Source organism: Apis florea, unplaced genomic scaffold (genome assembly GCF_048593485.1).
Source record: "Apis florea isolate Af1SG1 unplaced genomic scaffold, ASM4859348v1 contig_3367_pilon, whole genome shotgun sequence".
Classification (NCBI taxonomy): Eukaryota; Metazoa; Arthropoda; class Insecta; order Hymenoptera; family Apidae; genus Apis; species Apis florea.
The window spans coordinates 3,499,587-3,515,131 of NW_028256746.1; the positions used below are offsets into that span (position 1 = coordinate 3,499,587).

The 15,545-nt window shown below is 25.7% G+C and overlaps 1 protein-coding gene across 2 annotated transcripts; it reads left to right on the forward strand.

Moving 5' to 3' along the window:
- Nucleotides 1–207: 207 nt before the first annotated feature.
- Nucleotides 208–15,372, forward strand: Drat (Death resistor Adh domain containing target). 2 transcript variants are annotated; one of them, XM_012489147.3, is made up of 3 exons: nucleotides 208–339; nucleotides 11,317–12,042; nucleotides 12,797–15,372. In XM_012489147.3, the coding sequence occupies exons 2-3, from the start codon at nucleotides 11,327–11,329 to the stop codon at nucleotides 13,212–13,214; spliced, it is 1,134 nt and encodes a 377-aa protein (XP_012344601.1). In that variant the 5' UTR covers nucleotides 208–339; nucleotides 11,317–11,326; the 3' UTR covers nucleotides 13,215–15,372. The 2 variants fall into 2 exon arrangements, with proteins under 2 accessions (XP_012344601.1, XP_003695559.2); XM_003695511.4 differs by lacking the exon at nucleotides 208–339 and adding an exon at nucleotides 10,300–10,646.
- The last annotated feature ends 173 nt before the right edge of the window (nucleotides 15,373–15,545 follow it).

The following is a 15,545-nucleotide window of genomic DNA, read 5'->3' on the forward strand; positions in this document are numbered from 1 at the left end:
CCGAAGCTCTTCATTCGCAAATATACTCATCCTGGTATAAAAAATAGTAAGGGGATACTACTTACAGGCCATGGACCTTATATGTGTTCGATCGATGACATCCCTTCCATGAGTTGTAGTTTGATAGTGGATTTGCAGACTTTTCGGAGTCGGCGCGATGATGGTTTCCTATAAAGCGCCCTCGCTGGATACAATTGTACCCTCCACGGTATCTATCAGAATATTACGAAGACTTGGTGTGTAATCATCCATTTTACACGTTCGTTTTGCATTTTTTTCGCAAAAACTACAATTATTCTTACACTGCCGTCGTTGACACCAAAAGGGTTAATTCATAAGGTGAGGAGTTAACCTTAATTTATCGTTTATAATAATCATTTATGGATTTGCATTTGAATTTATAAAAAAATTAATATGCATATGGTAGATGTTAGATTGCAGAATATTATATTAGAAATCATGCCTAAATTTTTTAAAAAATAAATATGTTCCCATGATTAGATAAATAAAACATTGAAAAACTTAATTTTTTCTTTATGATAATGAACAAACAGATAAATAAAAGAGTCATTTGTACATAATGATGATAAAACATTTTAGCTACTTGTTTGAGATACAATCATTTTATAAATGATAATCTCTTTCTTCGAATTTTCGTTCTAAATATAATAAAATTTTCTCATTTTTGTTCTAAATATTCTAAAATAATTCTAATATAATTTCTAAAATATTGTAAATTTTTTTTTAGATAATTAATAATCTAATTATATATAGTACAATAAATAATAATATAATATAACGATTATAAATTACTCCAATATATCGATATTTATATTTTAATTCAAATTCATTTATTTATATTAAATTTCGATATATATATGATCAATCTATTAAATTTCATATATAGAAATAAATACAATCTGATAGAAAAAAAATATATTATCAATATTTATGTGTTTGACATAATGATATTGTCAATAATATGCCAATTCCTGATGAGGTTCCTGATCAGCTGATTGAATATAGAACCGCGTACATTATACAAATGATCGACGTTCTCAATATATTCATTACTTTGTAATACGCATCATACAAATGCTCAATTTCATAAATAACTATGATACATTCGCGAAAGAATTTTTTTTTTAAAGACACAATCATCGATTCGATAACAGAACAGATAATAAACAAAAGTAGAACTTGTGCGATGGTCAATTATTTTTGAAAATCAATTTGTTTGTTTAATATAAAAACGCATTGAGAGAAAAGTTATAATATATAAAATAATAGTATATAATTGTTAATAATAATATATATAATACATATTAGAATGCTATTAAAATTTTTTTTTATAAAAGTGCAGTTATAAAATATAGATGTCTAAATATAGATACATTATATAAAAACATTTTTAAATTGAAAAGTTAATCTCAAAAATTTTACACTTACTTTTTTTTTAATAATATTTATTATTTTATAAAATATTTATTATATATGAATATAGTACAAATTTTAATGAGAATGATGCAAAAAATAAAAAAAAGGAAAGAATTAAATTTATGATTTATTGTGAGAGTCATAAATAAATAATCCTATAATTTTTTGAAAATGCATATATAATCTATATTGTAATATTATACTATATCTTTATAATATTATATTTGATTCATTAATGATTTTAATTCATTTTTTCTAACAAATAATAAAATTCGATAATTAATAGTAACTTTCTAATATTACCATCATTAGCCACATTATTTGTCAAATAGAAAATGCAAAGAATATTGGTTTTTATTATTTCATTCCATTTTGTTCCATTTAATCATCTATTCATTATTATGGATAAATTTTTTAAGTTTATATTCGATTATTGTCTCATCTATTTTTAATAATTATTTGTTTTAGGATTTTCAATTCAAAAATGATAATCATTACACATTAAAACTAAAATTAAGATGCTTTCTGATTATTTTATTTCTTTTTGAAATCATATCAAAAATATTTTCGATATATTTCTATAAAATTTTAATGAAATATATAAAAAATGTTTATTATGGCAAAAATATCCATAAATATTCTCGATGACATTTCTTCACTATAAAAGAGTCTTTGTTATTTTTGCATCTTGATTACTTACTATTTAATATTGGAATAACTATGTAAAACAGGAGAAAAAAATAACTATATTAAAATGAGATAAGGATTTTTTTAATATTATTATATATTAAATTGTTTGAAATTATTATATTATGTATCGAATAAAAAATTGATAAAACCGAAAATCCTAGTGTTATTAATCGATAAGTGATAATCGATAATATTTTCTTTATAATAAATAATAAAACTAATGAAGTTTGATTTGAAGTAATTTTCATAAATCATGAGAAATAAAATAAATATTGTGGCGTGTATAAATATTTATTTGATGAAAAACATTGCAAAAAAAGAATCAATTTGTTCAATTTAGAATGTAATTTAATAATTCGTTTAAATTTAATTGTTTTGAATAACTAAATTTTCATTGTTCAATTCAGAATGTAATTTAATAATTTGTTTAAATTTAATTGTTTTGAATAACTAAATTTTCATTTCATTTTATAATGCATTTGTATGAAGTGAAAAAGGAAGTAAATTCACTTAATGAAAACATTGCGATTATTAAATGATATTTCCAACATTTCCAAATGATTATCATTATCGGTTCCTGTTTATTGTAGATATAAAGATTTTAACTCATTATTTTAATTTTAAAAAAATTTTTTTTTAAATTATGAGATAAAAATTCTTCCAAAAATATAAAATTATAATAATTATAATAACTTATATTTTTTTGACTTTCGTTTGACTTCAAATAAATATATTCTATAAATATACTTTATAGAAAAATAAACTTAGTCTAACCTTCGACTAATAAAATTACGTCATTTCAAAGTGAATATATATATAGATATAATATAACAAAAGCTTGGATGATTGTAAGTAAAATATATTTAAAATATTTTATTTATGATTAAAAGAAGTTGTAATAAATACATCTTGTTCTAACAAGAAGAAAAGTTTATTTCTTTGATGATACAGAAAAATGTTTTTCTTCGAGAAACAGTTTTCTATGATGTTATTAAATTGTTCATGAAACGACATTGTGCAAAATAAATAGCGCTTTTCAAGGACACATGTGAGGACAAATATATAATTTGTTTCTCTTTAACATTCTAAATGTTATTATATTTCCTACGTGCACTACTTGTAGATAATTTCTTTAAATGTTTATCATGAAAATTATTACTTATTTTTATTTTATTATCTCACTTATAATTCTAATTGTAAATTAATTCATAATTATTTATTATGTATATGATATGATATATTATATAATTTATTAAATATATTTTATATATTTAAATGAAATGGATACTTTAAATGAAAACTAAACTTTTTATTATAAAACTATTAGGATTTGAATCATAAATAATAATACATAATAAAACTATTTTCATTTAGTAATAATCATTAAATTAAAATAATATATCAATCAATATATAATTAAAGTAACTCTATGAAATAAATTACATTAAAAATTTATTCTTAATGAAAACTTTGTAATTATTATATTGCAATATCTATTAATAAAAAATAAGATCTCTTAAACAAACTTTCTAAGCTAAAATATTATAAAATATTTTATAATCACGTAATTTAAGCTATTAGCATATATATTAAGCTATTAGCATTATTTTTTAAATGGTCTGCTAAAAGGTTAGGTTGTCTAATTGAGACCTAACCATGGTATCACATGACTTTCAAAATAAATTTTTTATTTAAGAAGAACATTTACGTTACAGATAATATTATCTATAATCCACATCATCGAAACAAAAAATATTCCTTCCGTTTGCACATGAAATTTATTAATTTAATGAATGCTTCTAAAATGCTCGAAAATATTTGAAAGTATTTTCTAAATGTTTGAATTTCGATTTCAATATAATATCGATTATTATACGAAATAAGAATGTTCACGATGGACAAAATTTTCTAACGGATGCAGACTGATATTGATATTCGGAAAGATAAGTATGATCCGAAACATGACGGGCATTGTACTCGAGGAAGCGAGAGCGTGTCGAGGCTCAGCCGAACACGCGAATGCCTGCTGATGTGCACGTGATTTCAGCGTGCCACGGTTCCACGGCATCGACCGACTTCCCCCTCCCTATGTTCCACTGATGCACACCAACTCGACTGTGCTATTTTTATAAATACATACATCAGTTTCATGGTAAAAGCTTTGTTTTCTTATTTTGTTTTTCCAATGAGAAAAATTCATGAAAAATAGTATTGAAATCAATATAAATTTTGAATATTTGCGTAAATATTTTTTTTTATTTATTTTCTATTGCTTGTTCCTTTTATGATACATTTATCATGAGAAATTGTGTTTTACTTTTTCATGAGTTTAGATTATAAAAGATTTTGTTTAATAGCGAAAATAACGATCAAGATAAAGGTTAGATTTAGATTTTAGGTATGATAAGTATGTATAGTTTTCTATGCTGGCATGTTGTTATATGTATGATTTTCACTCATGCATTCAAAAAAGTAATAGTGTTCTCCAGTGGAAGATTTTCGCATGGAAGTAGAATCGTGATGATATGTAATTTCTGCGACGATTATGAAGATTAATTTTTATAAACATCTTTGTAATTTGTTGCTTTAAAAAATATATCAAAAAAGTTACAATTATATTATTTGAAAATATTTTAAATAAACAATTAATACGAAATTCAAGAGACTTAGATTACATTTTATTTTTCAGCTCAATTGTATGTTTGTTAAAAATAGCAAATTATTGTATGACAATAAAAATTTATTAAAAAAAAATTTATATTTACATATTTCAATTGTTTTTTGATAAAACATCGATTCTCAATAATCTTTTTTTGAAAAGTGATGATGTGATTTATTTTTCTGTGTATGATAAATTTATGCATGTATCAAGAAGCATAAGAATATCATGTACAAATTTAGAAATAAGTCTTATTTGCCTCCATTTAAAATACAATATTGAGTATAAAGCAAATATTTTATATAATGAGAATAAACTGGAACTCATAAATTAGAATTCAAATTTTGTAAAATATAAACTTTATTCGCTTAATATAGTTATAAATATTTTTAAAGATTTTTTTTTTATTTTTTAAATGAATATTATGAACATATATTTTGATCTGAAAACAATAAAATTTTTTGTTTTTTTTAAATCATATTCATTCACTGTTTTCATCATTCCCTGAGATTAAATTTTTAATAATAGAAATGATTGTTCAATAGAACCATTTTTACGTACTAGATTTTTAAAAAAAAATTTAATATTTAATTAATAGATATATATGAAAGATCACAAGATTTCTTTTGAAAATAAACAATTTTTTTAAATCGTAAAATCTAAATCGCTGAGATCGTAAACATGTTTTCATCGATAATATAGTTAGAAAAAAAGAAAAAAATAGAATAGTACAAATCAATTCAAGATATAATGGTGAATAAAGTAAATAAAGATATTTTTAATATTTGTTGATAATTAATTATAAACATAGTTAGAGTATTATTATAAAAAAATGATAAAGAAAATGATATTAAAAATTATATATTGTGTAATATTATAAGAATCTCTTTGTATTTTAACTTAAAATGGCAATTTTAAAAATTATTGGTATTTTTCATATGTAAAATATCTTTTTTTAATGTTACAATAATTTTTATTCATTTACATGTACTTTTTAGTACATATAGGATATTCTGTATTATAAGTCAATAACTTGAAAGATAATCTTTCGCAACAATTGTAACTGGATTCTTTTAATATACAAATAAATTCTTTAAATAATGGTAATCAATATTTTCCATTGAAATGATCTTGTAATAGACATGTAGTTACACAGTATATATATATATAACATGCACAAGATAAAATGCTAGTAATCATTGCACGATATATATAAATATATATATTGAAAATATCTTTTTTCTTGAATATAAATGTCAACATTAATGAACGGTGGAAAATTAATTAGCATAATTTTAATTTGTGCTGCTATGTTAGATTATTATTCTTTGTGCATTCATATTTTATTTTTAATATGTTCTTTTATCGAGAAGAAATTATTAACTCGTAATATAACTCTATCTATTGACTTTATCTTGAAAGTATCGATAAAGTATCTTTATAAGTGAATATTTATTTTTTGTAAAAAGAATTAATCTATTTTAAATTTAGATAGATTAGATTTTAAATTTAGATCTTCTCCCACTAATGATTTAGATTTGATAATCGTAAATATTTTTCAAAAATTTGTCATTAATCAATAAAATCATTATTACATGGTATTTTAACAAGTAAAAAATATAAGAAGTGATGTTAATCTGAAAGTCGAAACATATACCTGGAAATTAATCAGAAATTGATTTAGCTAACTAGCGAAATGTCATCGTGATTCTAATTATTTACTATAAATTATTTCCAGATATGCTGTATTATCAGTTATTTGAATTATTGAAGTATATTGAAATATTTAGTATAGCTAGACAAATTTTTACGAAATTTATATCTATATCGCTTTGAGGAGTTAGAGTTTAGTTGTTTATAAAAGATAAATCGCATTGATTGAAAATAATCGATTGTTAACATATTAGAGATTCCTAAAAACGAGAATTTTGTTGAAAATTATGTAGTAAGACATAATTTTGTTTTGGACAATAAATGATTGATAACGATACGATTTTTTTTCTTGTGATATTGTATAATAACATTTTAAGCGATACGAACTGTATAAACTTTCCTCTTCTTTGAAAATAAGATCAATATTATAATATAATTAATTTTGCTATTGTTTCTATATAAAAACAACTTGTCATATTTAATTTCTCTTTTTTTTAAAAAATTATTTTTTATCATCAAATTAGATGCTTAGAAAATGATAAGAAAAAATATTAAAATCAAAGGATTTTTTTATTATAAAAATTATAATTAAAAGAATTATATATTAAATATATTTTAAAATTATTAAAACAAAATATTATTAACATTAATATTCGTATTATCATCATATTACTTTATTGTTATTGAATTCAATGCAAATGTCAGAAGGAAATAATTTTTTGTTTTTTTTTTTTTTCATTATATAAAACATTCAAAAATGCTCCAAGATAAAATTATCATACAAGTATTTATAATATTCTCCTCTTGTCTTGTATAGTACTATTTCAGTACTAAAATGAAATAAGCATTCTAGACAAACTGTCTGTCTCGGTCTGTTTCCGCGTTGTCGTCACTACAATTTTCGTTCATAGAATAATAACGATGCCAAATATATACGGTGATAAAACACAATGAATAAATATTAATAGATCGAATTAGTTAAGTAAACAGAAACGTAGGTAGAAATGTAGGCGTTAATGTTATCATATGATATTACAAATCGAATGAATTTATTTAAAAATAAACAATAAATTAATTAAAAAATATTGCATTGTGCTACCATAATTATTTATTTATTCAAATTGATTTTAATTAATCTTATCGATTTTTTATATTTAGAGAGTTAGAAATTGTTAGTAATTATAATTAAACAATTTTTTATTTTTTGTTTTTTTTTTTTTTTTTTTACACTTAATTTTTCTTATTTTCCACGTTTGATAAATCTTAATAACTTAATAAAATAAAATGAGGTTAAAAGAATGATCATCACTATACCTAATATTGCTATTAAGTAATACCACACATAATATTCGTACTGTTCCTTGTCTTATTCTATTTAATTATGGAATAATAATAATTATTTCCGTCTCTACTAAATAACCAAATCAAGTAATCATTAATCATTCAATGCAAGGATTCTCGTTCTTTAAACGAGTTTTTTCTCACATTTGATAAAGAATTATTAAATGATAAATAAAAAAATAAATTTTTTGAGATGATAATAATTTAATGTATTTTCTTGTTATCTTGTATTAAGAAACTTGAATAATTTTTTTCATAAACGAATAGTTTAACCTAGATTTCGATAATTTCTTGATAATCAATCTGTTATTAAGATCTTTCGCTTGAAATATTTATAGGCTCGTGTCAGGGACAACATGGTTATTTGTGCAAATATATCGAGTCTTCTATTTGTTCTTCACTTGAAGATTTTTCTTTTCAATTAATAAAAATGTTTTTTTTTTTTTTTTTTTAATATATAAATGTTTTTATTTTCATTTATGTTTCACGTGTACAGTACATGTCATTCGATTCTATACAAATATTATAAATCGATCGTTATCAATGTTATCGAATAAAAAAAAAGAAAAAGAAAATAAAAAGTCAATTTGTGCAATTTAAACCGCAAGAGTTCTGAAACAACTTGCGATACTCATACGATCTAGAAAATTAATTTCGCATCAAGATAAATTTTATCTCAATTATTCAATGACAATTTGTTCCCAGTCTTGTTTACTTGTATGACGTATAATGAAAATAAGAATAGATGAACATTATAAGGTCATCGTAGAATGATAAGAATGATATCATCACCTGATCAATAATAAATGTGAAATCAAAATAAAGCACTTACAATCAAAATAAAACAATGTGATTCTTTATGATGTAAATATGTGGATTCACGAACGTGTCATATGGCATAACAGATTAGTAATTATTATTTATTAATATTATCTTTTCTTTATGTATATATATTTTTAATAGAAAATATTAACGATTAAAATAAATTTGAATCGATAAAAAATCAGAAAAAGATTGTTTATATTTTCTTTCAATTATAGATAAAATAAATAATTTATAAATTTATTGTTTTTTTTTTTTGTGCTATTAAATTTTATCAATCAATCTATTTAAAGGTTAGGATAAGTTTGAAGATAAGTTCGAACTGGAAAAAACTTATCTTATTTGAAACTTAAAAATTGAATTGTTTCCTTTTTTTAATTTGGTGATACAAATTTAGACGAAATTATTATTAAAAAATATATTTATTTTTCTTTTCTTAGGAATTTTAAAAATATTTATTACGTTATTTAAGACAATCAATTAGCTACTTCGTGAAGCGTGACATTTGTTAAATCTACTTATCGATCTTAAAAAGGTAAAGAACCATATAAATAACCGTATTCCGAGATATTGATTACTCAACGAAATTTCAAGAATAGGGCATCATCCGTTTGATAAAATGATTGTTTAATAAATATCGATATTTAACATCTCTCTTACTATCTCTTACTATCTGTAAAATTGATAATATTTATCAATACTGTTATTGTACTAGACTCTATTTACGTATTAATTACATTTGAAATATCTATTCATTGCGTAAAAAAAAATCCCAATAAATCAGATGTTTTTCCTTAATCGTTATACAGAAATTAAATTTTATTATTTCTACACGTTTACTAATTATTGTTTCGTAAAATTTCAAGTTACTTGAAAAGTCTAAGAAAAAATTGTTTTTCATTTGAAAAAATTTCTTGCGTATTCAAGAAAAAGATTTTGTATCATTAACACATTGATAGTAGGTGAATATTTTTACATAACTTCTCATAAAATACACAAAGGATATTCAGTTCTCACTATTATTATCATAAGTGATACATTGAGAAAAATAGAAGAGAACAAAACTTTATTATTTTTTTTTAAACGAATAAATAATTTTTTAATTTGCTAGAATTTTTGCAATGAGATCTGATGATGTTTTTAAATCAATGAGTATAATATTCCTTATTATTATTTTATTTAATTATTAATTATTAAATTATTAAATATTAATTATTTAATTATTATTATTTAATTATTATTTAATTCGATAAAAAAATGGATTGATCATTTTTTTCTCGGTATAATCTTCAATTTACATCATAAATTACATCATAATTTATAATATAATATTATCATTGAAAAATATTGTTAAATACATCATTTTCATTATTAAAATATATATTTCTTGAATTACTCTTGTATAAGAATCATAATTCTCTACAAGGATTCTCGAAATTAATGTTCGAAGAGTAAAACCCAGTAAAATTCACCGTAATCGTCATCGAAATAAAAACATGACCTATCTGTGCCTCATTCATGCGTCTATCACGACATACTGGACGAACATACGAGCGTTGGTATAGGAGAAAAACAGAAGTTGCACGTGGTCCGCGAATGCTCGTGAGTACCTGTTCCGTTTCTTCTAGCCCCTTCCATGGCTCCTTTTCTGTCTACCATGACTAACGCAGCCCGAACGAGAAAGCTCGTGACGGTATAAAAGTGAACGAGCGTTACGGCGTTCTACTAGTATGTTTCACGCGTCTGATGAGAAACGTTTCGTCTTTTCATTATTTTTCATTTTCTTTCTATTATCATATTCTTTTTTCTTGATCTGAATTTTTATTTAATCCAATCGAGTGAGAAGTCGAAAAGTTTTCCAGTATCGTACATCGAGTCGAGTGCAATTTGTCAAGATAATCTTTTTTTAAGAAAAATATTAGGGGAGAAAGCGTTATATACATAATCGAAAATTGTGAAAAAAAGAATAAGAAGAATACATAATGCCTGTTGAATTGGAATCAGTGACACCGATTACACACAAACCTTGTTCACCTTGCAACGGGTATGCATGTATTTTGATCTCGATCAGTGATTTGCAGTTGAAATTTAAGAGTTAAGCATGCACAAGTGTAAAATTGCCTCGATTATCTTGGTATTACATGAACTATTTATGTATCATGATAAACGCGTGTGTAAGAGGTAACAGCTGACGTGCAGAAGATCGGGTTAACGGCGTGCTTCCGCTTGTGCTGCGTCTGCTCGAAAATTTCCATTCTTCATTTCAGTTTGATCAATCGTATAGTCCGATAAAAATTTTTTATGCGTATGTCTCTTATCTTTTTTAAAAATCTTTTTTGATTATTGACAGATTAATTATATTAATTATTAATTTATTTGGTTTTATCGTTACATTTATTTTTATATTTTTGAATCTAAAAATAAGCGAGTACCAAATTTATTCTTTTTTCTTTTTTTTAACTATGCCTTACTAAAACACTTTTTTACACATCCGGCAAATAATATAAAAAGAGAAACATAAAATATAAAATAGTATTATCAACAATGAAAATGTGATTTATAATTAATGAATTCGATGAATGGATTCAAAATCTATCATATCTATCATATCTATCAATATATATATATATATATATATATATATATATATATGTACGTATCTAAAACATTACTTGTTTCATCCTATTCAAATACGTTTCTTTGCTCTATTCCAGGGAAAAAAAAATGAACAAGTTGTGCAAGCAGGTATCCATCGATAGCCCGAATGTAACAGGCCGTGAGTGGGTGTTCAGCTTCGACGTTCCTGTCCCCGATGTTCCGGCACACGGAGCCCGGATACGGGTGATGTGTGCAGGTGCTTGTTATCATCCTCGTCGTTCGCCCAGTCTATCTAGCCTCACCTCCGTCTCTAGTGCCAGCAGTTTGGCCACGGATGTCTCGATGGAAGGTGATTTTCCGGTATCCATGCCGCACCATGGAGTCCGTGACGCGGCTCTGTTCCCCGGATACGAGGTCGCAGGAGTGATCGAGTCCCTTGGGGCGAACGTGCCCGAGGATTGCGGGTACACGGTTGGAGATCGAGTGATCCTTTACCCGTACGAGGGCATACCAAACGGATACGTTGAATACCTGGTCGTGTACGATCTCAAGTATCTTATAAAGATCCCTGATAATGTGAGCCTGAGCGTCGCTGCGATGCTTCCTGCTGGTGCTCTCCTAGCCATGAACACTGTTTTCGCCACCCACGAACACATTCAAGCATTGCTGAAACAAAGGGGTGAGAATAGCGTTTGCAAGATTCTGATCGTTGGTACCGGTGGTCTGGCTCTTTGGGCACTCAGAATTGCGGCTTATCACTTCAGCAATATGAAGGATAGGGTTACCATTACTATCGCCTCGTTGAAAGACGACGGATTAACCATGGCTCAAGAGTTTCAACGGTAAGTTGTTTCGCTCGATAGTAGATGTAAATAGCATTTATGTACATTCTTTCTCGTGCATCCAGGCGCTTGTTAGATCCAACGATGTTTGTCGTTGATCTTTGAACCAAGAAGCTAACAACGTTTGATCGGTCTCTATTATCGAGGTTTTTCTTAGACAAACAAATTGCCTGTATAGATCCAGATCATAAAACAATTTAGACAAGTTACTAGGACGCTTTGCTGAATTCCATTTATCTCTTTTTTAATTGTTATTATTGTTGAATCTTGAATTATCTCGAATCTTTTTCGTATACGTTATTCACGCGATACAATTTGTTTATATTTATAATCGAGCAATTTTGCAATATTATTTAATCGATAAAAAAAATCGTGATTAATTATTATTTTCTCTCATGTATGTTTATATTTCAATTTTTTACATTACTACAGCTATTTCATTTATACGTATATATCACGCGCAGTTTAAGTATCGATAGAAATAGAATCATTTATGTGTATGTATATATATATATATATATATATATGTTTTTCAATACCGTGTTTACGAAGATCATTATAGACTAGTTATATGTATGTAATAATCAAATGATTTTAAGATTCAGATCCTGGTCCGATCCAATCGATTCTTTGATGAAATAACAAGATCGTATTAAAAATTAAAAAATTAAAAAGTAGATAGATCAATACTCGGTCCATTCACATCCGAAGTCCATTTAGATCTATTCACAAACAGACTTCTTTTTCGATACAGAGTGAACGTGGTACAATGGAGCGAAGATTTATACGAGAAACAGCTGATCGAGCGCACGATGGATGCTTGTCAAGGTCATGTGGACGTCGTGATCGATTTCGGCACGACATCGCGCAGCCTTCACCGCAGTATGCAATGTTTGAGCAAAGGAGGCGTGGTGTTCGTAATCAAGGAAGTGGCCGATCGACTTCTGCCTAAATTCAGCAGACGGGCCGAAGAATGGCAGCAAAATATCAGACCTGTAGAACCCGGTACCCTGGAGCAACTTCGCCAATTGGTCGAATTGGTGGCTTCCGGTGAAATCGAGCCGCCACCTCATACCGTATATCCGGCCGAGGAAGTACTCGACGTAGTCCGCAAGTTGTGTCATTCTGAGATTCAAGGACGCGCAATTTTACGCTTCTATCCAGCAGATTAAAAAATCTCTTGGGCAGAAATAATCACGTGCCGTGCGGATCGGCACGTAATGTGGATTTCAAGAGCGATTGAGATGATTGGAAGAACAAGATGGGAATTGGATCATCGATGATTAATTAGGTATTCAGCCAATGGGGCTGAACGGATATTTGGAACTGACATTGATGTTTCACAGAATCATCGGAGATCAAATGGATCGTTTCATGAAGTTTTTTCTTTGTGTAAGATAGAAAGAGCTAGGAAGAAGGATATATGGGAGTATGGCTCTTTTGAAGTATGGAAAACGAAGTTTGAAGTCGAATAATTAATGTAAGAAACGATATGGTTAATCGTTAGAAAAAGCAAAACGAGAGAAAGGGTTAGATATGCACTGTGTATTATTATGTATTTATTAACGATGCATGTACGATAACGATTATCTTTGAATCACATAGATTGTTGCTTTGTACATTATCAGTAAAAAGAGTACTTATTCTCATCTTTCGTTTCGAGGGAATTTAATCAACGAAGAATTTATTGATAAAACGAGCGGGTATACAAGCGATTTCGTGAAATTCTCTAGAATAGTAAAATAGATATTCAAGAAACGATATAAACGTAGAATATATTGCGGAGAAATTTAACACAGAATAGGATGTAGCATTATGATAACACATGGAATTTTTCATGTTCTTTCATTATTATTGCAATACTGTTTTCACTTTAGAATTTTCACTAATAGAATTTTCACTAATATAACGTGAAATATTATATTTTATATTAAAAAATGTTTATAATTCTTTATTTAAATGAAACGAAGTTAAATAATTAAAACAACGAAGGAGATGAAATACAACTAATTTATAAATTGTTAAAATAATGAAACTTCTACGTTCAAATTTCTTAATTACAAGAAACATAGTTACAATCATTACAATTTATAAATATAATAAAACACAATCTGCAATCAAATTTCGTTTCTGAATATCTTGCCAATCTCATTGAATAAAATTATTTACATAATTGACTAATAAAGGAAGTTCGACAACTCGAAAAATTAGAAAAATGTAAAATTATTCAAATATCGTTCAAATGATGCTAATAAAATTACTTTTTTATTTTGAAGAAACAAAAAATTTATAACTTTTTTTTCATATGTTGTACAGTTTTTTAAATATTCACAACAATATGAAAACTTATTTTAAAGATTGGTTTCATGTTTATAAATCGTTTGTTCGTCGGAATAAAAAATAATTTCGTTCGTCATTTGAACTACATTTCTACAAAGTTTCAAATTTTTCTGGTTTTTCAAGTTGTCGATCTTCCCTTAAGCCTCAGGTAGAATTTAATCTAGATAAGTTTGATGTATCAGAAGATAGTACTGTTAATGGTACTGTTAAATATTTAACGTCAATTGAATTGTAATGATCGTTATGGTTTAAAGTTATTATATTAAAGTTTTTAATATGAAATATACCTGTTCGTCGGGAAATTTGAAAGACGAAATATTCGTATACGATTGTGATGAGTCGTCAAACATTGTCGTTTGAATGACGTGAATTCAGAATGTATTTTGAATATATATATTCGAAACATAATTAACACGATTAAAAAAAAGAAGGAAAGAAGCTTCTCCTTATTGATTTATCCAAATAACAAAAAACTATATCTATTGGCGATTTTACAAATTATAATTGCACAAAAAGAATTGTTTTGCAATTGTTAATAATTAGATCCGATATGATATAGATCCGAATATTAATTTCGTGGTTAGTGTAACATTTGTAAAATATAATTGTCTCATAATGTAGATATGAGAATTACTTTCGTCAAGCGTATTGTAATGATTCGGGGCATTTTTGTGACTTACCTTTAGATATCAGTATTCGTTTCTCACATAATTTAGAATAAGTTAGTGTACTAAAAATCGTTTTAATGTAATGTTGTAATTAATTGTATCTCAAATCACAGTTATTAAGTCGCTGTATTTTGAAAGACTGTTTTCTTTATTTAAGTGTAACTAACTCTTATTCTTTTTATTATATTTTATTTTTTAATTTTTCATTGTAATTTAGGCGATAATTTAACGATGTGAGTATGTTCCACACGTTATTGTATCGACTATTCATTGTGACAGTAATTGTATTATATTATAATGATAATAAATTTATTAAAAATGATTTTTGTTTTTTTTCTTATATTTGAATATAATTTAATAAGATCCCTATATTTTTTGTATGAATTCTATATTTTTTTCATTCATATCAAATATATAGATTTGAAGTTTGTTGGAAATTAATCAAAATTGAAAATTAATCGATCAAACGGATGTTTCAATTTATAATCAAGAAAA